Below are 23721 nucleotides of genomic sequence, written 5' to 3' on the forward strand. Positions count from 1 at the left end.
GTCTTTGAGCCGCGTAGACGATAAAACGATCAATGCACATGACAAGTAGGATGAATCTGCAACAGGTGGTGTGTAGGTACTACTAGAACCTGCAACGATGATCGTGATCGACGCGTGCATCGAACTGCCGTGCGTTTCCCCGGCGCTTTGAGTTTGTCTGGACTCGTCGCCAAAACTGACGTTTCCCGAAAGAACGACCCTTGAACTCATAGCTTGGAAGAAGCTTTAAACTCGTAAGGAATCCATCCGGTTTGTTGGAAGACGGAGGCTGATGGAAATTGTCAAGACCTGGCTTCCATGACGAAGCCGAGAAAGCCCAGCCGACTGCGCCCCTTTCAAACCACGACGTTCATCGTTCTAAACACCACCAAGTATCACAGCATCTAAACCTTCCATTTGTTCTCCATGACACTTATACCATCGTTGTTCTCGTCTTGGCTAGTAGTACGTGGTGGAGCTTTGACTAGTCCAATTTGTTTCTAGTTCCAGTCTGCATCGTCTGAACCGCACGAGGCTCCAGTCCGTCCTATTGCCGGCCATCGCTCTCAACCACCTGCAGCATCCAAGCACAACTGCCTGACCGACGGCCTTCAACAAAACCATCTGTTTGAGGACCGTATTTCGTTCATCTGTCTGATTTTATGTGATAACCGCCCCATAATAGGCACGTCCAACCGGAATATCGATAAGAGGTCCGCCTATCAGGTGCCCTCACTCCAAGTATGCCAGCACCTATTGAGATATGGCTAGGTACCTCTACCGTAGTGGATGGACGCATACTTGATATTTACATGCTGACCATACCTATCTATAATATATGCCCAGTCCCTCTACCACAGCACAGCCGCAGAGCAGTAGGTAGGTATTCGCCCATGATGGCGCCATCCGCAGACACGCCTTTTCCATTCCCGACATAGGACCAACAACGCTTGAATCTACGGGATTGATCGACATGTTGATGACGCAGATCATCCGCAGCTGTCAACACCAAATGTCCCGAGTTGCTACCGAGTTTCCCTGCTATCACCCAGACCGGGCTATCCAACGGATTTCCATATAATTCGCGTCACGGTACGATGTTGATGTCGGTCGCCATGTCTTGGGTTTCCGCGGCGATGCTCTTGAGCACCAAACCAGACCAAAGCCGTAGCAGAGTCTCGTCCCGTGCGCCTTTGCTTCAATTCGTCGACGCCAATTTCGAACAAACTGCCACCAGACCCTTTCCCAGACTGCCTCGACACCCAATTCGTTCCCCGCTTACCTCTAGGTAGAGGTATCCATCATTCGAAGGCCCCCGGGCCGTTCCGCAGCCATGCCAGAAATAACCTTCCAAGACGAAAAGAACACCATCTCTACAACCACTTCCACTTCCTTTGGATTCCTAAAAGACGTCACGGGTGTTTCGTCACCGGCCTCTGTGTACCAGGTCTCAATCACCGAAGAACTCGGCGGCGGCGGCACCAAACACGCCAGCAACTACGGTTCAACGCCCGATCATGTCTTCAGCGACCCTGCCATTGCTGCGTACTGGGCGGACGTCTACGAGCGCGCCGGGTACGAGAACCGGCACCGATTTGACCCGTCGTTTGAATGGGGCGCGTCGGAGGAGCGCAAGCTTGTGCGCAAGATGGACTTGCGGATCGTGTTTTGGGCTTGGATCATGTTTTGCAGCTTGGACTTGCATCGGAAGAATATCAACCGGGCTATTAGCGATGATATGTTGCCGGAGCTAGGTGGGTATGTCCTTTGTTGTTCGGCCGTTCCTCGTATTGACTTTGGATACCTAGAGGTAGGTAGGTACTGACGCATCCCAGGAATGAACACAAACGACTTCAACTATGGTCAAACCATCTTCCTTGCTGCCTTCCTGCTCGCTGAACTTCCCTCTGGCCTCGTAGCCAAGAAGCTCGGCGCTGATCGCTTCGTTCCCATGCAAATCGTGTCTTGGTCCATCCTGTCGGGCGCTCAAGTCTGGATCACGAAAAGAGCGCACTTCTACGTCATCAAGGCGCTTATGGGCGTTGCCATGGGTGGCTTCATTCCCGAAATTGTTCTGTGGTTGACGTACTTTTACAAGTCCAACGAATTGCCTCTCCGCTTGGCGTTCTTCTGGACTGCTTTGTCGACCGTCAACATTGCCGGTTCCCTCATGGCCGCTGGGATTTTGCAGATGCGGGGAATCCGAGGCTGGAGTGGCTGGCAGTGGCTGTTCCTGATCGAGGCCCTGATGTCTCTGGTCGTCGGCATCTTCGCATTCGTCCTGATGCCCCCGGGTCCTTGCCAGACCAAATCCTGGTTCCGCGGAAAGGACGGCTGGTTCTCCGAGCGCGAGGAATTCATCTTGGTCAACCGCCTGCTGCGCGATGATCCCTCCAAGGGCGACATGAACAACCGCGAGGGTGTCTCGGCCAAGGGTCTGCTCAAGGCCATCAAGGAGTGGGAGATGTGGCCGCTCTACATCGTCGGCGTGTGCGCTTACATCCCTCCTGGTCCGCCAGGCGAGTACCTGAGTCTGATCCTCCGCACCCACGGCTTCAGCGTCTTTCAAGCCAACCTGCTCACCATCCCCGCTTACTTCCTCTTCGCCTGCAACTTGGTCATCCTTTCGTATTTCTCCAGGCGGTTCAAGGAGCGTGGCTTTATCGCCTCCCTTTCGCAGTGGTGGATGCTTTCCTTCTTCGCTGCTATCGTCGCCCTGCCCGACGCCGGCGTCTGGGTCCGCTATGCTCTTCTAATCGGTATCTTGTCGTACCCGTACTGCCACGCCATCCTGGTCGCTTGGACTGCTGAGAACAGCAACAGCGTGCAGACGAGAGCGGTTTCGACGGCGCTGTACATTATGTTTGTGCAGGATGGCAATATTATCTACGATAATATCTACCGCGAGGACGACAAGCCGCTGTACAAGAGGGGGAATAAGGTATTGCTGGCCATGGTCTGCTTGAATATCGTGCTGTTTTATCTGACCAAGGCGTTTTATGTGTGGAGAAATAAGGCGAAGGAGGAGAAGTGGAAGGCCATGACTTCGGAGGAGCAGCGGGACTATGTGTTGACTACCCTGGATGAGGGGCCGAAGAGGCTGGATTTTAGGTTTGCACACTGATGTTGTTTTGTTGCTTTCGAAGGAGGAAGGACAGGAAGATGCTGATTTAACGGGACAGCGTTGTATACCCAAATGATATGTAATGATAGAGGTAATGATAACAATAATGATACCCATGATTTGACAAAGGGCAAGGTAGACAGTGTAGAGGTGGAGATGAGAGTGCTAGAGATGTAATGAATAAATGTTACAAAGATCCTTTCATGACAGCAGACCCTAAATGCCCGGATAATTGAAAGCGTCGACCGGAATACCTCTATCATCAATGATTGTGCGCACTGGCGCTTATGTCCTCTTCCAGTTCACCAAACAAAGCCTCGAATTTCAGAATTTCTCGCCGCTGGGCAGATGTGATGATGTCGTCCCCTTCCACACTCTATCTGGCATATATTCTAAGCGGCACTCGATGTATGTCTGCAATCTCCCGGATGTTTAGTCCAATGAACCGGGCCCTAGAGTCTAACAACGCGACCCTTACATCGCTCGAGCAGGGCCGAGAAGGGTCAAACAGGGAATAGGTAGGTAGGTAGGCATGAGCTGCACGGAGGGAGGCAGTCAGTTTGAGCAAGATGCCTTTCCAAAACCCTCGAATTCTCGAGAGCGGACACGGCATTGACGGAGACAGGAACGGTTTCGGTGGAAGAAGCGATATAGACGGGACATGGGAAAGGTTTCGAGAAAAATGTTCAGTCCGATGGATGCTCCATTCCATAGAGGTAGTAGATGATGAACAGTTCGAATTGGATCAACTATGCGCCTTGGCGTTTGTCATGATGGGCGTCTATGTCTCTCATTGTTGAAAGGGAAATTGGGATTTTTGCGAGAAGCTGTTGTGGTGTTTATGTTGTGGAAGGGGGTAGGAGAGGACTAGAAGAAGTGAGGGACTGGACAGATCCCGGACTGGATCGAGTAGGGAACTTTCCATACATGCCCGCATTCTGTTCCGTTCTGTGAAGACCCAAGCTAAACGATGGTGACAAGAACATGGCTCGAACCCAAGACTACGGCCTTGTGGTATGATGGGTATGATTCATAATGTGTAAATAGATGGGTGATGAGCTGAGACGTGGTGGTGATAACCTCAAACCTCCATGCTGTGTGTCCGGCGGCCAGCACGGTGGTGGTTGAATTTGGCGGTTTCCTTGGTCAGAAACTGGAATACTTTTGTTGTTGTTTGTTTGTTTCCTTGTGGAAGCTGCTTGAATGGAGCCTTTGTCGCTTGATTGTACCAAAACTGTTAATTTGTTTAGGAAATCGTCCATCCCGAAAGGGAGTATCGTGTCCTTCGTGTTCGGGGCGGATAAAGTGACCGTGTGCCTCGATAATGTGACCGTATACTAATTAGAAGGGGCCGCCCTATATAGTGTAGAAGATATTAGTAAATATTAACCGTACTAAAATTTTGTAGTAAGCAATATTAGTATATATTTGTATATTTGGTATAGCCTACAAAAATCAGACTTACGTATAAACGAAATAGTTAAAATCGTATAAAAATCTAGTCTTTTATTATTATACGTAATAATCTAGAATTATATAACCCACTCCCTATACTATACTATACGGCTCTATAAGGGTACTAACGGTTTATTATTACCTTATATATATAAAATTACCGTTTATAAAACTACTATTATTACTATTACCGGCGCTATTATTAATATTACTAATATAATATTAGAGGGTAGCTAATTCGTATTAATTGTTATTAATATATTAATTATACTTATAAAATTTGTAATCTATACCTTTTATTATTAATTAATCTATATTATTATAAGCCTCGGTTTTTTAAAAGGAGGTTAGCAAGTAAGTATATTGTAAGCTAGATTATATTGTATATTTATATCCCTTCGTATCACGGGTAAAGGGTAGATGGTAGATGTGATTATACGTAATTGTACGAAGGAGAAAGGAAGAGAAGTGCAGCCGAGTGCCTAGAAGGCTGGCCTTATAAAGGCAACCGGCGGCGGGTCTGACAGACCCGCGGTAGGCAGCGTTCTAACCAATCAGTTGCCGGCGGTAATAATAGCGTACGGCAGTCTTAGAAATTACTATACGCTGGTACCAGGCATAAGGTATATAGGCTAACCCTGTGACACTTCCTTGGACTAAAAGAAGTTATATAATTAACTAATATTATATAAAATAATAAAAATCCCTATTAAACGAGCGGTCTGTTTTTGAAAAATCCTTACTGCTGTTAGTGGTTGTCGTTGTAACCTCCGCCGCAGAACTAGAGCCTCCTACTCTACTTCCTTCTCCTTCTCCTTCCGCTTTTTCTCCGCCGCCGCCTAGGCCGGTAGGTATAGTACTTCTAGGTGTCCATTGTAGAAGGCCCGTACAGCGTCGGGGGCTATAGATATATCGGCACGTAATTGCTATAACGGCGTATATAGAAGTATTTAAATAATAAGGTATTCCTAATAGCCTTTATTATTCTTCTAATATTTATTAATCTTTTTAAATTTATATTCTATTGAATCCTCCTTATTATTAGTCTTCCTTATAGTTCGGCTATGGTTGGTGCGAACGTTTTATTCTTTTATATTTGTCTATTTTAGAAGATTTTATTCGTCTTACAATTTAATTTTATTAATGTAGAACGTTGGATTATACTTTATATTAATTAGAAATTTAAATATAATTTGATAGTTATTTGCTTTAATAATTTTAAATGGTCCTTCGAAGAGGGGTATAAGTTTAATATAAGGGTAGCCGGTATTAAGGTTTTTAATATTAAGTAGGACCCTATCTCCTTTTTTATATTTCGGTATATTAGTCCGTTGGGCGTTCGTATTATCTTTGTAGCGCTATTATACTTACTAGGCTTAATTTATAATAAAGTTTAAAATTTGTTTGAATTAGTTAGTTAATTTATTAACTTTAAAATATTCGGTTTATTATATTGCTAATATTTCTAGCGGGTATGGTTTAACCGGTTTAATACCTATACGAGGGTGGAAATTGTAATTAATAAAGAAAGGGGAAATACCGGTAATTTTAAAAATTAAATTATTCCTAACAAATTCTATAATTAGTAATTAATTTATTTAATTGTCCTATACCTAATTAATATAGAGGCGAAGGTATTTTTCTATTTCAGTATTAATACGTTCGGTCTAGTTATTAGTAGTGGGGTGGAAAGCGGAGGAGGGTTTGAGGGTAACTTCTAATTATAATAATAAAGCTTTCTAGAATTGTAAAATAAATTGGGTACTACGGTTAGAGATAATAGAATCTAGTAGGCTATAAATACTATAAATTCTCTCTATAAAGCGTTTTATTAATTCTTCTACTATTAAATCTATAGTAGGGATATAATACTATATTTTAGTAAGCCGGTCAATAATAATAGCGATATACTTAAATTCCTATCTATAGTATAAGTAGGGCGTGAGCGGGGTAATATAATTAATTAAAATATTCTTCTATAATACGAATAATATTATTAATAATTTTAAAAAGCTGTAGGGGGGGTATTATAATAATTTAGATTTAATATATATTAAATAAACTTTATAGTATAATTAGATTATAGCGTATATTCCTAGTTAAAAGAAGGATTGAGATAGTAATAAATAGGTTTTTTTGTAATTTGGATGCCCGGCGGTTAGCGAATTGTAAATATGTCGGAGGAGCGAGAGATAGAGTTCTATATTAGTAGGGTCGATAAAGATAGTACTATAGAAGTACGTTCGTTCTTAAATTATTTAGTATTTAATAAAAGGGATTTATTTTATATAATTTTTAATTTCCCTAGATTATATTCGACGGTTGGGGTCTAATAGGCATATAATAATATCTTAAAGTATTGTCGACCTCTCGTAATCTTTTACTATTAGGTTATCCATCGATTTTTCGTTTAATACTTCTAAATTATAAATATATTCGGTATTAATATCAACCTCCTTACCTCTATCCTCTAAAGCGAACGCTCTATTAATAAAAATATTATAATTAAATAAAACTTTATTTCTAATTAATAGCTTCTTATTAACTTTATTTTTAAATAAATCCTCTAATTTCCTATTTAATACGTTGGGATATATTTATAAGAATCTAGGGCGGTATTTAATTATAAAATTAAAATGGGAGAAGAATTAAAATTAATGTATATAATAGGGGGTAAATTATTTATTAATTATAAAAGTCTTTAAACTTTTATAGTTAGTAAGGACTTCGAACAGTTCTTAGGTACCCTCTAATTTAGAGCGCTATTCCTTAAGGGTTTTAACGATAGCGAGCAATTCCTTATTATAAATATTATAATTATATTCGGCCGAGGAGTATTATTAGTTGAAGTAAGCGACCGGATATAAAACTCCCTTTTCGTTATACTAGGATAAAGTGCTATTGTAAGCCTAATTTGAGGTATCCGTTTTAACGACGGTCTATTTAGACCAATTGTAGATCCGAAGTATTGGATTATTATTGAAAGCTTTTTTAAAGGTTTTAAAAGACTTTTAATATTAGTTAATCTATTATTAATTAATCGATTTCTTTATTAATTCGTATAGTAGGTTAGCGATAATCGAAAAGTATTTAATAAATTGTTGGTAGAAATTAGCGAAACCTAGAAAACGTTATAATACTCTTTTGGTTTCTAGAGCTTCCTAAATAATAATAACAGAGATTTTATTAGGGTTTATTTTAAATCCTCTTAATATAATAATTAAACTTAAGTACTTTATTTTTATAACGTAGAATTTGTATTTATTAATATTAATTTGAAGTCCTACTTAGATTATCTACTATAGGATTTTCCTAATATAATTTTCGTAGTCTATTTCATTATTCAAATAAATTAAGATATTATCGAGGTATATTATTATATATATATTGAGGATATTATAAAGAATATTGTTAATATAGTTCTAGAAGGTCCCTAGGGCTCTTTGGAGGCCGAACGGATAGACGATAGATTTATAGAGGCTAAATTGAATAATAAAAGTAGTAAGCTATTTATATCCCTCCTTTATACGAATCCTATTAAATATAGCGATTATATTGAATTTAGTAAAAATCTTCGTATAATAAATTGTATTAAAGGTCTCTTTAATTAATAATAGAGGGTAATATAATTTTAGTATTATATTATTGATATTGCGGTAATTGATATAAATATAGACGCCGCTACTAAGCTTTTTAATTAAAAGAATGGGAAATACGGTTGTAGATTGAAATAGATAGATAAAATTCTTTTTTAAGTTATTGTTAATTTACTTTTTAACGATACTAGTTTCTATTAGGAATATATAGTACGGCCGTACATTAGAAAAAGTCGCCCCTAATTGCAATTTAATCTTATAGTTATATAAATGGTGAAGTAGGATTTTTTCGGTTAGGGAGGGGAGGAACGCTACTACTTCGTTAATATATCGGCGACCCTTTAATTTCTTTAAGAGGGCGATGATCTTGTTTTTTGTTTTGATTGGGTGGTCGGCCTTATTAAGGAATTTCTTTGCGTTTTTATTGGAGATTTTGGTTAGGTGTACCCGTTGGATTGTTTCCTTATAGAGTAGTACGTTTTAATTGAGGTTGCTAATTAAATGGATTGCTTTAGTTAGAACCGTTGCCTTCCGAAATTCTTTGGATAAGTGAATATTAGTTAAATTGTTAATAAAGGGGTAGAGGAGGGGAGGGAGATTTTCCTTATATTATTAATTATTGCCGGCTATAATATTTATAATTATTTCTTCAATTAAATTTATATTCCGAATTCTAGTTATAGTAATTAACCTTTCGAATTCGGTATAATTTATAATATACGGCTATAAGCATTAAAATTCGTAGGCGAAATTGAAAGTAATTACATTAAATTTTTTAATATTATTTAGTTTAATAGAAGAGGTCCTATCGAAATTATAATAACGATTGGTGCGGGGGCGCTTTATACTTATAGAAATATGTTAGTTATTTAGATGGATATAGGGGTTATAATGCGTTAGGTTTTTAATTTTAATAAGAAGGGCCGCCGTATTTATAATATTAATTTTGGATCTAGTTTTATTAATTATTAATATTTTAATAGGGGGCGAAATAAATTGGTAATTATCTTAGAAAGTAGACAAAATCCCCTCCTTATTCTTTATTGTAAGAGACGGCGGCGGCGGTAGTAGTAGCGATTCTATTTAAGTAGGGTAAGTAGTTCTATTCCTTAGATTCGCTACTGGTATTTATAGTAGTAGCAGCGGCGTTGGTTCTACTTAAATAGAATTAATAGTTAGTATCCTCCGGGTGGGAGGAGTAGCTTTGTATTTTAGGGCTGGCTAGTAAAATGGAGTATTTTTATTATGGATGGTTACGATTGAGATTTGGTTAGTAAGAATTTTTAGTGCTGTTAATTAATCCCTAGGAAGGTTAATAGGTAAATAATAACTTTGGTAAATAGGGTTGGTAAAATATATTTTATATTGGTTGTAGTTAATTTTAAACTTATAGTATTGTATTTAGGGGAATTCTAAAATTATTAGATAATTCTTTAAAATATTATAAATTAAAAAAATAATTATTTTATTATAGTATTTAATCCGGAATTTAATTATTACTCTTTTAGAAATAATATTTTTAATTACCCTATCGGCGAAGACGAGCTTCTTTATTTAGTAGAGGTAAAAATAGGGAAGGTTATATTTAATTATAAAAGAATAGTTAATAAAAGTGAACGTAGAATAATTAGAATTAATAAGGGCGATATAATAATTTTTACGCGATCTAATTATAATATAAAAAGATAAGAGTATTAAATTTGAAGAAATAGAACTATTTAATAATTATATTTTAACCTCCTCTAAACCTTCTAATTTTATAGAATCTAAAACCCGTCTCTACAATAATAATAAAGAAAGCCTTTATATACGTTTAGGTATAGAGGTTAAATATTTTCTAGATTGTTATAATATTTGTTACTAGTAGTGGTAATAGCGGTAGGGGCTGCGGCGGGAGTAGCGATAGTAGTGTTAATAGCGGGCGCGGTTCCGGTAGTACGGACCTCTTCTCTATTGTAGCGACCCTTACCTCTACCTTTCTTCTTTTTACTTTTATTATACTAAAGATTTTAGGAGCTATAATTAATTAAGGTGAGGTAGTTGCGGGTAATATAGCCATTACTATTATAATGGCGGTATTTACCTTCGTAGGTATACTAATTAAAAACGTCCTTATAAATAAAAACGGTAAGGTCGATAGCGTCGAGGTCTATTTTATTACTACCTTAGTTAATAGGAATATCGTTAGTATTACGAGAATTAACGTTATTTATATTAGTATTAGTACTATTAGAATTATTACTAGCGGGGGCGCCGTTGTTGAAGATATGGGTATTTATTTTATAGTAGTGGTCGGCGTCCTTTAAATTACTTGTAATAGTACGGTAGATTGCGAGTTACTTTTTAAAATCGTTAGCTTTGGGAAGGTTACGATGTACAAGAGCATTACGGAGGCGTTTATTGATTTTATTGCGTAGGTAGTGAACTTTTATAGAGTTATTGAAATTATAAAGGTTTATTAGATTAGTAAGTTCTAGTTCGAATTTTGTAAAAGATATATTTTTTATAAAGAATTCCTTAAAATAATAGCTAATGTTTATCTTTAGGTTGATATTCTAGAAACGGGTAATTAAATACTCTATAAATTCGATATTGGTCTTCTAACGTTAGGAATTTATATTTCCTTTATTTTAAATAATATTCAAATTATTTTAAATATTAAATAAGATTTTAGAATTTAATAATATAGCGGTGCGAATAATTTTAATATTCTTATTAATATAGAGGAGGGGGTCGTACTTTTATTAAAATAAAATATAGAAACGTTATACTTTAAAAATTTTGTATTTGTGGGCCGTACTAATATTCTCCTTACTAGTGAAAATCGGCGGATTCTTTATAGTTTATTTTAAAGATAATATTTTATTAGTATTAATATTGGTAATTTTATTAAAGTTATTAAATAGGGACCGGATATTAGCGTTATAAGATTTAAGGGCGGTGTAATTTATATTAAAGTTATTGTATTTCTTCTAAAGGTTGTTAAATTCGATTATTAAATTGAAATAGTTGAGGTTTTTCTAGTCGAAATTATTTTAGGCTCTAGTAGTTATTTTACGAATAATTTTTAATTCGTCTTCGTTATATTTAAAGTCGATGGCGATATTTTTGTATTAAATAAGGTTATTATAGTAAAAGCGACCGAGTAGGGCGATAATTAATTAGAAAGCGGGGTCCCGAGTAATAATATTAGCTATATTGAGGTAGGTGCGAGGGATAGTTTTCTTTTTTTTGTTATTGCTAATACCGATAAGAAGGTTATTAATTACTATTGAGGGAAGGAGTTCGACGAGCGCGGTTTGATAAACGGTAACGTTGGTAGTATTAATAACTTTGTTAAATACTTTATAAATGTCGTTTAAATTAAACGGTGTGCTTTTAGGAGGGGTATTGAAATTAATGAGATTATTAATATTATTAATAGGAGAGAAGGATATATAATCGCTATTCTTGTTGTAAGATATAAGAAAGGTAATTATACGAAGTAGTTTCTTATTTTTTAAATAAAAAGTACTTACTCTTATTTACTAAATAAAGGGAGCGAGATTATAATTATAATTATTGTAATTTACGACTATTAATATTTAGGGTATTAGATTCGGCGATTCGACGAGCGAGGCGATTTCTATACGCGTGTTAATTGAGAATTAATAGCGCGATAAAAGAAAATAGGTTTACGCTATAAATATAATAATTAAAAGGTATAATTAATTATTACGGGTAAAGGGTAGATAGTAGATATAATTATATATAATTGTACGAAGGAGAAAGGAAGAGAAGTATAGCCGAGTGCCTAGAAGGCTGGCCTTATAAAGGTAACTGGCGGCGGGTCTAATAGACCCGCGGCAGGTAGCGTTTTAACTAATTAGCTACCGGCGGTGATAATAGCGTACGGCAGTCTTAGAAGCTGCTGTACGCTGGCACCAGGCACAAGGCATATAGGCTAACCCTGTGACACTTCGAATACTACCGCTTTATAATAGAAATTCGGAGTAGGCGTTTTATAGTATAAATTACGGTCTATTAATTATTAGGGTATTATATTATATTATTATTTTATTAGGGTCGTTTTTATTTACGAATTTTAGAAATACTATTAATAGTAGTTATTGCCGGTTAGTTTAGTATACTTTTACTAATTAATAATTGGAGAAGGAGGATTTATAGCATTAGGTTTAAACTATTAGTATAAATTAATATAAAGTATAATAAAGATTATATTAGGCCCCGCTAAGAATAGATAATGAATTTCGTATTAGTAAAAGAGATTATACTATATTCAAAATCAATTAGTATATTCTAATTAGTAAGAGGGCGGATTATTTTTAATTTATTTTTCTACTAATTCGATTTATTCTATAATTAATTCGAGGGTAGCGAAATTTATTAAATACTATAACTACCGTAGTATATTAGCATTATACTACTATATATTTTTAAAGGTCTATTTAATATATATTATAATAAATTACTCCTTTAATTAATTTAAATTCCCTTCGATAGTATTAAGTAAGGTAATTAAATTAATAAGGCAATTCCTTAATAATTATTTAAATATATTATAAACGCCCTCTATCCGTAAAGTAATTCGAATACCGAAATTATAATACTATTTAATATAGAAGGTTACGAATTTTTAGGTAATAAGTAAATAAGTTTTTAATAAATATTTAATTAGTATTGTAAGGGCCGGATTAATAAAATTAATAAAAATAGTAGGGGGAATAAATTTATACTTTTAATTAAAAAATTCTATTCGTATAGGGAAGAAATTTTATTCGTATAGGGATTTACCTTTTTGCCTATATTTAACCCTAACCCTCTCAATCCCCAATATCTCAAATATATTCTTTTATAAATTTCGTTTAATAAATTTAAGTATTATATTCTTTTATACTATACTAAGCGCAAACTCTAGACTATAATTAATATACGTATTAAACTTAGTATTTATAAGGTATTTTATAATATACTTTATAGGGTATTTAGTAGTACGGTTGTATATTGCAATTAATTAAGCGATTTAATTAAGCGATTAATTAATTGTACTTAATTTATATTAATTTATATATCTATAATTTATTTAATTTCTATTATATAATCGAACGTTTTAATTACTAGTAAATTTCTTTTACTAAATTTAAATATTAATTAGGGTACTAATTAATATACCTCCTCTTTTTACTATACTAATAATATAGTTTCCTTTACTCTATATAGAATTACTTCCTCTCCCTCCTCTTACCCTTCTTTATATAGAACTTCGCAAATAGCCTTATCCTTTCTATAATAAAGTAAAAGATTATTCGTCTACTATATTTATTATATTCTCTACTTCTAAATTAACCCCCTCCTATATAAATATATTTTTCTAAATAAATAGTATTATTTATATTAATACTATAGGGTTATAGCCTACTTTAAACTATCGGCTGTAATTAAACTAAATATAAGGCCGACTTTAGAATTGTAATACTATTTAGAATTAAATTAGTATAATTAATAGAGGAAGTATTTAAATACTAATTAGTGTAATTAATCAAAAAGTATAAGGATTATTTATAAAGGATATTAAATTATAAGGACGGCTATATAAATAATCTATATAATTAAAATTATAATATTTAAAATACTTATCCTTATTAATTAAACTTCTCGTAAATTATTAGTAAGAATAAAAGTCCAATTTTAGTAATTTTAATAATAGTAATTAAATAAAAAAATTAGGGAGTAGAATATACGAGTATAGTAAGTCAAATTACTTAATAAATTTGCCCGTATATAACTCCAATTTATTAGGGTCGAAATTCTAAACTAATAATACTATACTTAAAGTAATACGATATTACTTAATAACCAACTCAAATATTCTCCAATATACCTAATATAGGGCTTCTCCTAATTAGCCTATATTAAAATACCTCTACTAAATAAATCTTATTTCTTTATTATTATATTTATCGATCCAACGCTTTATTATATTAAAGAGGCTAAAATTCTATATAATAGCTCTAATAACTAAACTATTACCTATATATTATATAATAATTAATATACTATAGAATATATAAGGGGTAATATAGTTCAATATAATAAATAAGGTTGGGAATAGTACCGCTAATAATAAAACTTTTTAAATTTTAATTAACCGACTCAATTAAGGATATAATACAATAATTAAAATTAAATCTCTTATTAATATAATAAATAACCTACTCCTACTTAACTACTATATACGTTTCTCTTAAATATATAATAATTATAATTTACTACCTAAAGAAATTTTTAAATTTCTCCCAAATAATATTAAATATTTTAATTATATAGGTATAGTATATATACTTCCAAAAATTGTAAAAACTAATCCGTAAATACTCTATAATATTAAGGAGAACGCCCAATTAAACTATACTAATTGCTAATTTATTTATATATATAATAATACGCTTATCCTCTTTGTTAAATTTATTTAGAATTATTATATTACTAGGCAAATATATTAATTAAATTAATTAGATTGATTAAATTACTTACTAGGTCGATATTAATATTTCTTATTATATTTATATAATAATTACATTAATATAAGTATAATTAACCTAAATAGTGACCTTCTTATTCTATTTATATTTAATATTCAATACTATATTCTTATTAATATAAAAAATATATAATTAAAAATATATATTTAAATAGACTCGCTTAATAACTATCCTTATTATTAAATTATAATTTATAATAATAATAATTAGTTTACTAATACTAATAGCTTTACAACGAATATTAATTTAATTTATTAATTAATTAAATCCCTTTTATCTCTTATTATTAATAAAGTTAAAGCCGTAATTAAAAATATAGCTAACCCTAATTATACTAATAATTTAGAAAAAGGCTAGGCCTTTATTGTTCGTTTTATATATATTATCGTACATTTAGACCCAAAGATTTTCCTTCCATATTTATTCTCCCTAAGGATTACTTTAAAAAAAAGCAATCGGTTTATTCTTTTAAAAAGTATCTACCTAATTAACCTCAAAGTAAACCCCCTTCTCTATAAGTAATTTTATAATTAATTAAAAGGGATTATAATTTATATTAATTTATTTTTTAAAAGTATAACGAAGGTTTTCTAATTATTTAATTATAAAATAAAAATCAGGAAATTAATTATATAATTATTTTATAATTTTATAATTCTTAATAATAGATTAGTTAAAATACTATATAACGAATATTTTATATTCTACTTTAAAAATTCTATAGATTTATAATATTTTAGTAGGAGGATAGGTATAATTATTATAGTTATCTTTAATTTTAAAGGTCTACCGTCTAAAATTCGTTTTTAATACTTTAGTAACTCCTTTCTAAGGATATCCCTATTTAATTATTAATATTAAATAATTATAGGTAATTGAAGGACGAATTTTACTAGCTAAATATATAAAATTAATCCTTATATAATTAAATCCCTTAACTAAATCGCTTAAATATATTTTAATTAATTAATAATTAAACTTTATACCCCACTCCCTAATTACTTTAAAGAATTTATTAAAAGTATTATACTAAATTTTAAAAATAATATAACGGTTATTATAAATATTATTACTATCGGGGTTACTACTATTATTATTATTATTATTAATCTCTATAAATTAAGTAAAAATAGGTTTAACTAGGGTAATATTTATTAAAAGTCTCAATTATAAATTAATAAGGTTAATATTAATTATTTAATTAAAATAATCACCCGCACTACGGTCGCACGCACCCATCGGCTAGGGTATCGTTATATCGGCTATCTATATTATAATTAATTAAGGAAATATATTAAAAAGTAATATATTAATCCGTACTATCGATTAAATATAAATACTTTATTTACTTTAATAATATTTAATAATATATAGGGTAGTAAATTAATTAAATATAATATAATAATAATATATATAGTTTAATGGAGAAAGTAATATAATAAGGTATATATTAGAATAATTGCTAAATTAGATTGAATTAGCTAGTATAGTACGAGGGTAGTTAATACAACCCCTAAATAGGTATAATAATTTAAAATCTAGGAGTTTAGCGGGCACGGTACGAACGAGACTAGTGCGGGTCGGTAGTGGGTGTGTAGGGTTAGGGTTATATATAAGTAAAAAGGTAGATCCCCGTACGAATGGAGTTTCTTCCCTGTGTAAATAGAGTTTCTCTTTTAATTAGGGAATTCTACTATTAAAGTTCGCTAATAGTTTTAGAATTATTTACTTGAATTAAAATAAATTATAGCCGCCTATATAAAGAAAATATTATTAGTATTATCGAACTACAACCTTTTAAAATTAAATAGGGTTTACTTATTAAATTAATTAATTAATATATTTCTAATAGTTTTATTAAAGTATTAATAATAGTTTTTTATTATAAGTAATTTTATTTTAATAATACGAATTTAATTATTATTATTAATAAGGTTAATAAAATTACTATTAACTTTATTAACCCTATTATCCCTATAGCGGTCGTAGTCTTCGTTATTATTATAAAAATAATTACCGTTACTACTTTAATTGCCGAACGCTATATTATTTAACGTATTAATTTATTTTTTTTTAATATTAAAGGTAATATTTTTTATAATATACTATAGGTAAATTTAATATTAAGTATTATAGTTAAAGACAGTACGGACGGTTCTCTTAAATATATAATTATAATTTAATATTATTATATTTACTTTTATAATATTCTTATTAGTGAATAATTTTTTGAAGATATGTAAAATTTAGTAAAAGGATTCCTCCTTTTTACTATTCAATAAGTAATACCTGATATTAAATATAGTATATATATAAGTAATACTATAAATTTATAGTAAAGGTATATTAAACTAGTTTATTTTATAAATATAATTTAAAAACTATACTTCCAAATTCTTCCTTTATTAATTAATATACTAATTGTATATCTAAAATATATAATTAATTAAACAGTCGTTATTATACATAAGGGATTTACCTTTCTTACTTCCTTTATTCCTATTACTATTCGGCGTATTAAATTTATTATTATTACCCTTATAATAAAATTTTATAAATACTGCGGGGTCCGACTATAAAGAATTGAGGAATTATTAAATAGGGGTGAATACGCCTACCTTTACGATTTTGGTAACGGTTAGTATATTTAATATATTATAATTCCTAACTTTAGCTTTTAGAAAATTAATTTATAAAGTAGCGGCAATATCCCTAAATATATTTTTAAACTATTTCCTATAATTATAATTGAACTTTTAAATACCGTTAAACTTCTTATATTTTACAGCTTTTACTTTCTATTTATAACCCTTTTTACTAGACTTCAAAGTATTATAAATACCCTTAGGGGTACGGCCAATATATTTATTTTTACCTTCGCCGTATACGAAATTATACTAAATTAGTTTATTATCAACTTTATTATTACTATAATTTAACGTAATATAAAATTCCTTTACTTTAGTAGTAGTATTAATATTATAAAAGAGAATTTTATAATTAAACTACTTATATTTATAAAGGCAGTATAATTATAAGAGACTCTCGCCACCGTTATCCTTATTATTAGAGATTTAAATTACAGCGGGAGCGGGGGGGTCGCTAGTAAGATTAATAATGCTAGTCTTAAATTTTGAGGGGTTAATAGGGTAAATAGAGCGGGGTATTTTAACGACGATAAATACTATAGCGCAGTATTGGCGATAATAAGGTATAGGGGTAATAAAGTATATATTCAATCTTATAAGTATATTAGGGATGTACACTTATGCTGCTCGCTGTAAAATTTTGGTACGGCTGGTATTTACTAATATTTGCTAATATACTATATAGGGCGGCCCCTTCTAGTTAGTATACGGTCACATTATCGAGGCACACGGTCACTTTATCCGCCCCGTTCGTATTCGGTATTGAGGAAAAGAGAGGCCCTCTTGTGATAGGCTGCCACACTTGATAGCCCCTGAGATTCCAGCATTCACTCCATCCTCGGTTGTTGAATGCAACAGAGAGCAGACCATATTGAGTAAGCAAATGGGGACAGGCAGCTGTTGAATGGGTTGGGTTGTTGGGTTGGGGACGCTGAGCGGCCAGGGCCTGTCACGTCACGTGCCTCAGACAGCTGAATGACAGGATGGCCCGTGCTGAACTACCCCTACATACCTACCAAGCTTTTTCCCAGGATCGACCGCGAGCGGCAGACATGACTGCCGGTGGCATTGTGCTTCCATTCCATTCAACATTTCTTGGGGAACGCCATGTTGCCCTTGCATTTCATTCTCATTCTCATTCTCACCTACCTAGGTATGCTAGGAACCGATTGCGGGGGCATATGTGAGTGCCAGAGGCACAGGTTGTTGCAGATAGATTGCCATAACAATCCCCTCAATTTCAATCGCCGGTTTGATAGTCATGGACCACCGTGGCTGATGCTCCATAGGGGGGGACTCTCCCTCGCAGGGAACTGGCTGCTTGGGATGCGAGGGCGGCAGAGACTCTTCTCATCCACGATCACTCTCAGCCGTTCACCAGTCGCAAACCCGAAGCAACCGAACACGGCACAGAGAGAGAGACATGACCTCAGCAACTTGCCGACACATACCAACACCACCAGCAAGACAATGAGTGAGATTGGATTGGCACGCCTTCGAAAACGGTGACACGAAACCAAGAAACCGTCCAATCATCCCCCCCCCCCTCCAGTGCCCCAAAAACACAGCCGCCATGCTCTTGGTAGTATTTATTGGTGGCGCCATGTCGTCTTCAGCCTCAGCACACTAGACTAGGTCCTCGGTACAAGATTACCACTTGTTTTTCCATGGGGTCATCCCCACCGTCATGATTTGGATGCACCAACCAAGTGGTGTGCCTGGTCGACTGCAACTGGACAAGCTTTACTGCAGCAAAACTTCCCTGTCGACATTAGAATCCTTGCAGGCCCTACAAGGTTCGACAAAGTGGAAACTGGCAACTGTCCCTCACTCATCGTCATTGCAGTGGTTCCATTACAGATCGCCCAGGTCCCCTTTTTTTTTTCTTGGTCTTTCGTATGCGCGGATTTTCCTCCGGGGTCAATGAAGTGTGGTAGGATTTGCCCCATGCTTGCATAGGTGCTCATCTCAATTCCCTCAATTCTCCTGACCAATCTGTTTTCGGTCCTGTAAAGAACAGGGTGTGGAGGGCAGTGCACCACCATCTGTCCGCGTAGAGGAGGATTGTAGTCTACACCACCTCGTATCAAGGGAGCTTCCAGTCCCGGAGCCAGGGAAGCCATCCAACAAAAAAGCATGGGTTGTACCTCTTTAAGGTAAACTCATACCTTGGAGGCTGCCTGAAAAATCCCCATCGGAATTGGGATAGACCTGGATGGAAGGACTATCGAATGCCTTACACTACATCGCGACGGAATCGTCCCCTCCCCAGCGGGACTTGAATCTGCAAGTGGATGTCTCAGGCGGTCACTCAACTGCCATTTCCAGTTCCTCTTTTCCTGTTCGCGGTGGCTTTCAATCCCAGTTCCCACGGCCCTTGTCTGAAAAAGGGAGATGGGGGGCGGGTTCAATCGTGCTGCATACCTACCTTCCCGTCATACAAAGAGCAGTTTATGTAGTTGGTATTGCCCTCCTCCACAGTTTACCTCGACATATGTGCTTCTCTTTTCTGCCTCTTCCTTGGAACTTTGATGCCTCCCATCTCCTTGACGTCTTGATTTCCAAGATCCCGATCCGACCAAGTTCAGACGAAGAAAAAAGGGGTCCACTCTCCACTTCCACTTACACGAGACGACAGCGGGGACCATCGATCAACTCCACGCGATATACTGGGATCATCCGCGTATCGACAGCCCCGATTTCAGGATTCTTGGCCGCTCCGGGGTAACCGGGTTTTCGAAACAACAGGCCTTGTCCAAGAAGACCTATTTTGCAGTTTCTTTCATACGTCCCTTACCTTTTACCTAGAGGTGCTTTTGCATCACTTCACTTGCTTCATCCAGCATACACCTTAACGGCTCAGTGGCGATTCTGACATCTGCCGTCAACCACTTCCTCGGCACGCACCGACAATCATGCAGATAATATAATTGACGCCATTCCCTTTTCCGCCCTAGTTCTCGCCCTCGCTCCCGACTTCCCCATTAATTTCATCAACCGCTGAGGTCCCAAGCAAAGGCGGTTGTCTAGGTAATCTACCTACATTCGGAGCATATCCGAATAGTGCAGGTCGCCCCCCGTTCCAACAACATCATGTTGCTGGGCGAGCAGACCGGGACGGCGGGTCACTTCTCGACCATCTCGTCGTCCTTCTCAGCACTTGTCGCCCACTGGCGTTCCTACCGACATATCCACCGCATCGCCCTAGTCATCTTTGTCCTCTTAACCATCTTTGTGCTGGAAAGGTACCGGTCCGCACTGGCCAGTACGTTCCAGACATCAACCGATCCCATTGCCGTTCCTGGGGGAAACTCGGCAGCCCAGGATAATAATCATTATGAACCATACCCGGAGGCCAATCAAGGAGGAGGAGGGAAACATGGTTCCGAGGAATCAAAATCCAAGTATCAGCAAATGACTCCCGAACAACTCCTCGAGTTGTCCCAGAAGAACGCGGGCAACAGCACCCTCGGCTTCCACGCCATCAAGTACATCAACATGAAGGCCCGCTATGACCGCGAGGACGCCATGGCGCTGCAGGCGTACATGTCCGGGCTGGATATTGAGGATGCCCCGGCCGTGGAGGCGGATATGATTGATCCCGTTGGGATGCCGCCTACGCATCGGCCGGGAAGGCTCAGGGTGGGGGAGAAGGGGTGTTGGAGGGCTCATGCTAATGTATGTTTTTTTTGTATTCTTTTTTTTTCTTCTCTTTTGTCTTTTCCCTCCCAACAACCCTCAACTACTTACCATAGCCTCGTTGACCCTACACTTTAATTCTCTTCCGGAGTGTCTCAAGGAATGAGAACCTAGCTGTTAACCTGCACAAAACCCCCCTTTCAACTTCTCCATATGTCCCCGACCATGTGCACCCCATCTGCTGCTGCAGAATCCCAACATGAAACCCATTTGATGCTCCCAACCCGGACTCCAGTCTCCCCAATTACCTACCTCTACCTTGATCCCATCACCTACCACTATCCACCCACGCACAATTCCCTCCCCCAACCGCTCTCCACCCTCCTCCCCCATGCTACCTTTTATCCAACCTCCGTCCATATATTCTACCCTGTACATAACCACTAACACCAGTCTTTGACCCACAGATCTGGTCCCAAATGACCCGCCACCGCCTCCCCCCTATCTTGATTCTCGAATCCGACGCCGCCTGGGACCTCAACATCCGGTCCATCATGTCCAATCTCAACACGCACTTCATCGATTTCTTAAACCAAATCAACTCCACCGCCGTCCACGATCCCTCCTACCAGTCTCCCAACAACCATCTTCACCATCCTAACCCCACTTCCTATTCTGACAATGGGCCAATCAAACCTAACCCCGACGACCCCTGGTTGTCTGAACACTGGGACTTGTTCAGCATCGGCCAGTGCTTCGAGTACTCCCAGGACCGCGAAATCAAGCTCGTCTATGACGACGAAAGTGTCCCCGCCGGCAAGGAGTACTGGGGCAAGAAAATGGGGAAGGAGAGGGTGATTAGGAAGAGTGGGGGGATTACGTGCACGACGGCTTATGCGATCAGTCATACGGGCGCGGCAAAGTTGCTGTTGAGGGGGGCGATGGATTTGGATAATCCTGTGGATTTGTTGATTCGGAGGATGGTGATGAGTCGGGATCTGGTGGCGTATAGTTTGTTTCCGCCCGTGATGGCGCAGTGGGAGTACATCGGGGGGATAGGCATGGCGGAACGAGGCGCGCAGTCGGATATTAATGGTGGGAAACATCGGGATACGCCCGAGGATGCGGATATGCCGGGGTGGAAGGATGTCCAGGAGAAGGCGGCCATTTGGCAGACCAAGGGACATCATCATGATGTTGCGTTTGAGAAGATGGCGCTGAAGGAGGCGTGGACCGAGATCATGGGCGAGGGGCCTGAAAAGTTGGGGGAGAGCTTGTGGAATCCTGAGACGGGGGATTAAAGTCGGTCAGTTTTGGAAGGAATTGGATACAGACAAAGGGAACAAAATGAACGGAAGGGAAAGAAGACGAACAAGGCCAAGTGGCTGCTGCAGTGCTTGTCAACAAAAACATCATGCTTGAATCAGTTATGAAAGTTTATCTAATACATTTCTACGTGCAGCTACATGTACACTGCCCCAGTTCTTTGCCTGGCCGTCGAGTTACTCCTGTCAAACATGTCCAACACCACCACTACCACTACCACTACCACTACCACTACCACTACCAACACCAGCATCATGAACAGCTACATGCCGCAACCACAATCAACACCACAACCACAAACCCAACCCAAGATTTCCTCTCTAGAGTCTTTGTTCTGTGTTTTTCTAGTTTTTTTTTTTTTTTTTTTTTTTTTTTTTTTTTTTTTTTTTTTTTTTTTTGGGTTTTATCTTTTTTTTTGGGGTTTTGTTTTTGTGTTCTCGTACTCCATGCCTGTCCCTCCCTGGTTCCAGGCGAAACAGTCCTGGCAGCGATAAATCAGTTCGAACTGGGTCGAATTGACCTCGGATCATCAGCCTGGTCGGGGTTTGGGACACCACCGTCTGGCGGCTGTTTCGTCCTTCGCCCGAGACGGCGTCCGTCTCTTTGCGCATCCTTTGGCCCTCCCGGAGATGCGAATCCCCAGGCAAATTGATACTCGCGAACCCAACTGTCATGACCCCCGGCGCCATCATTGAGAGAGCCGAGTATGGCGCCGACCTGAAAGCAAGTAACCATGTGTTAGCCTGACATCAATTCCATCAAACATGACACTAAGAAACCCGACAGCAACATGAGAACTCACCATCGCATGTGGTCGTATCCTTGGGTCCGCTAGCGTTGAGGCTAGCATCGCCCCCCATTGTGTATGGCGCCTCTAGAGATAGCGATGGCGAATATCTTTCAGCTGTGAAGCCAAAGCCGAAGCTGAGTTAGCTGACGCACAGATGTGATCATCTTCTGGGCGTGCGAACCATCTTTGTTCACCCTGTCCGGGAAGACAAAAGGCAGCCTGGTATAGTATGCGTGTTGTTTAGGCGCTCCGCGCGGTAACGCGGGGGCCCGGCAGCCGCTTGTGGCATATCAGCTGCCTTGCCGGAAGGTCGGCAAAGGCGCTGGCCGGGCCCGGCATTTGAAGTTGTCGACAAGGCGATGCGCTACGTCGGCCGTCATCCTGGCGGGGAGAAGAAGGAGTGGTTAGCACTTGTGTCTTGATATAGTGGTGAAAAATATAACGGGTGGGGTGTCGTGTAGCGGTGGGCCACTGGGCTGGGATGGGAGGTAGAGAAGTGGCCTTTCGAGCAACCTTGCTTGACAGTCAAATCAAGCTCTTAATCAGGTTGGCCTCAGGTTTGTGGTAGCGTTCAATGTTGCCTCTATCGGACAACCTCGCCCCGTTGGAAGGACATGGGATC

At 37.0% G+C, this 23721-nt stretch overlaps 4 protein-coding genes across 4 annotated transcripts; 3 read left to right on the forward strand and 1 right to left on the reverse strand.

The window, feature by feature from the left end:
- Positions 1–97: 97 nt before the first annotated feature.
- Positions 98–3103, forward strand: B0T23DRAFT_400608 (major facilitator superfamily domain-containing protein; the record flags this gene model as incomplete). The annotated part of the gene is made up of 8 exons (XM_062838508.1): positions 98–133; positions 484–720; positions 826–854; positions 968–1000; positions 1032–1071; positions 1138–1267; positions 1311–1733; positions 1815–3103. The coding sequence occupies 8 exons, from the start codon at positions 98–100 to the stop codon at positions 3101–3103; spliced, it is 2217 nt and encodes a 738-aa protein (XP_062696521.1).
- Positions 3104–18372: 15269 nt separating this feature from the next.
- Positions 18373–18979, forward strand: B0T23DRAFT_368769 (uncharacterized protein). The gene has a single exon (XM_062836468.1). It carries the CDS (start codon positions 18452–18454, stop codon positions 18851–18853), a length of 402 nt encoding a protein of 133 aa, XP_062696522.1. The 5' UTR covers positions 18373–18451; the 3' UTR covers positions 18854–18979.
- A 1276-nt stretch (positions 18980–20255) lies between these two features.
- On the forward strand, positions 20256–22456 carry B0T23DRAFT_3622 (uncharacterized protein). The gene is made up of 2 exons (XM_062836297.1): positions 20256–21022; positions 21451–22456. The coding sequence occupies exons 1-2, from the start codon at positions 20438–20440 to the stop codon at positions 22282–22284; spliced, it is 1419 nt and encodes a 472-aa protein (XP_062696523.1). The 5' UTR covers positions 20256–20437; the 3' UTR covers positions 22285–22456.
- A 348-nt stretch (positions 22457–22804) lies between these two features.
- B0T23DRAFT_400610 (uncharacterized protein) lies at positions 22805–23169 on the reverse strand (the record flags this gene model as incomplete). The annotated part of the gene is made up of 3 exons (XM_062838509.1): positions 22805–22976; positions 23058–23079; positions 23112–23169. 3 exons carry the CDS (start codon positions 23167–23169, stop codon positions 22805–22807), a joined length of 252 nt encoding a protein of 83 aa, XP_062696524.1.
- Between the last annotated feature and the right edge of the window lie 552 nt (positions 23170–23721).

The sequence above is a fragment of the Neurospora hispaniola genome (assembly GCF_033458365.1).
Source record: "Neurospora hispaniola strain FGSC 10403 chromosome Unknown B0T23scaffold_1, whole genome shotgun sequence".
Lineage (NCBI taxonomy): Eukaryota > Fungi > Ascomycota > Sordariomycetes > Sordariales > Sordariaceae > Neurospora > Neurospora hispaniola.

What these genes read in the sequence shown, in the direction of transcription:
- B0T23DRAFT_3622 (XM_062836297.1), top strand. Translation starts at nt 20,438, where the DNA reads ATGTTGCTGGGCGAGCAGACCGGGACGGCGGGTCACTTCTCGACCATC. An exon ending in GTTGGAGGGCTCATGCTAAT is followed by an intron (nt 21,023 to 21,450) that starts GTATGTTTTTTT and finishes TTTGACCCACAG; the next exon opens with ATCTGGTCCCAAATGACCCG.
- B0T23DRAFT_368769 (XM_062836468.1), top strand. Translation starts at nt 18,452, where the DNA reads ATGTTGCCCTTGCATTTCATTCTCATTCTCATTCTCACCTACCTAGGT.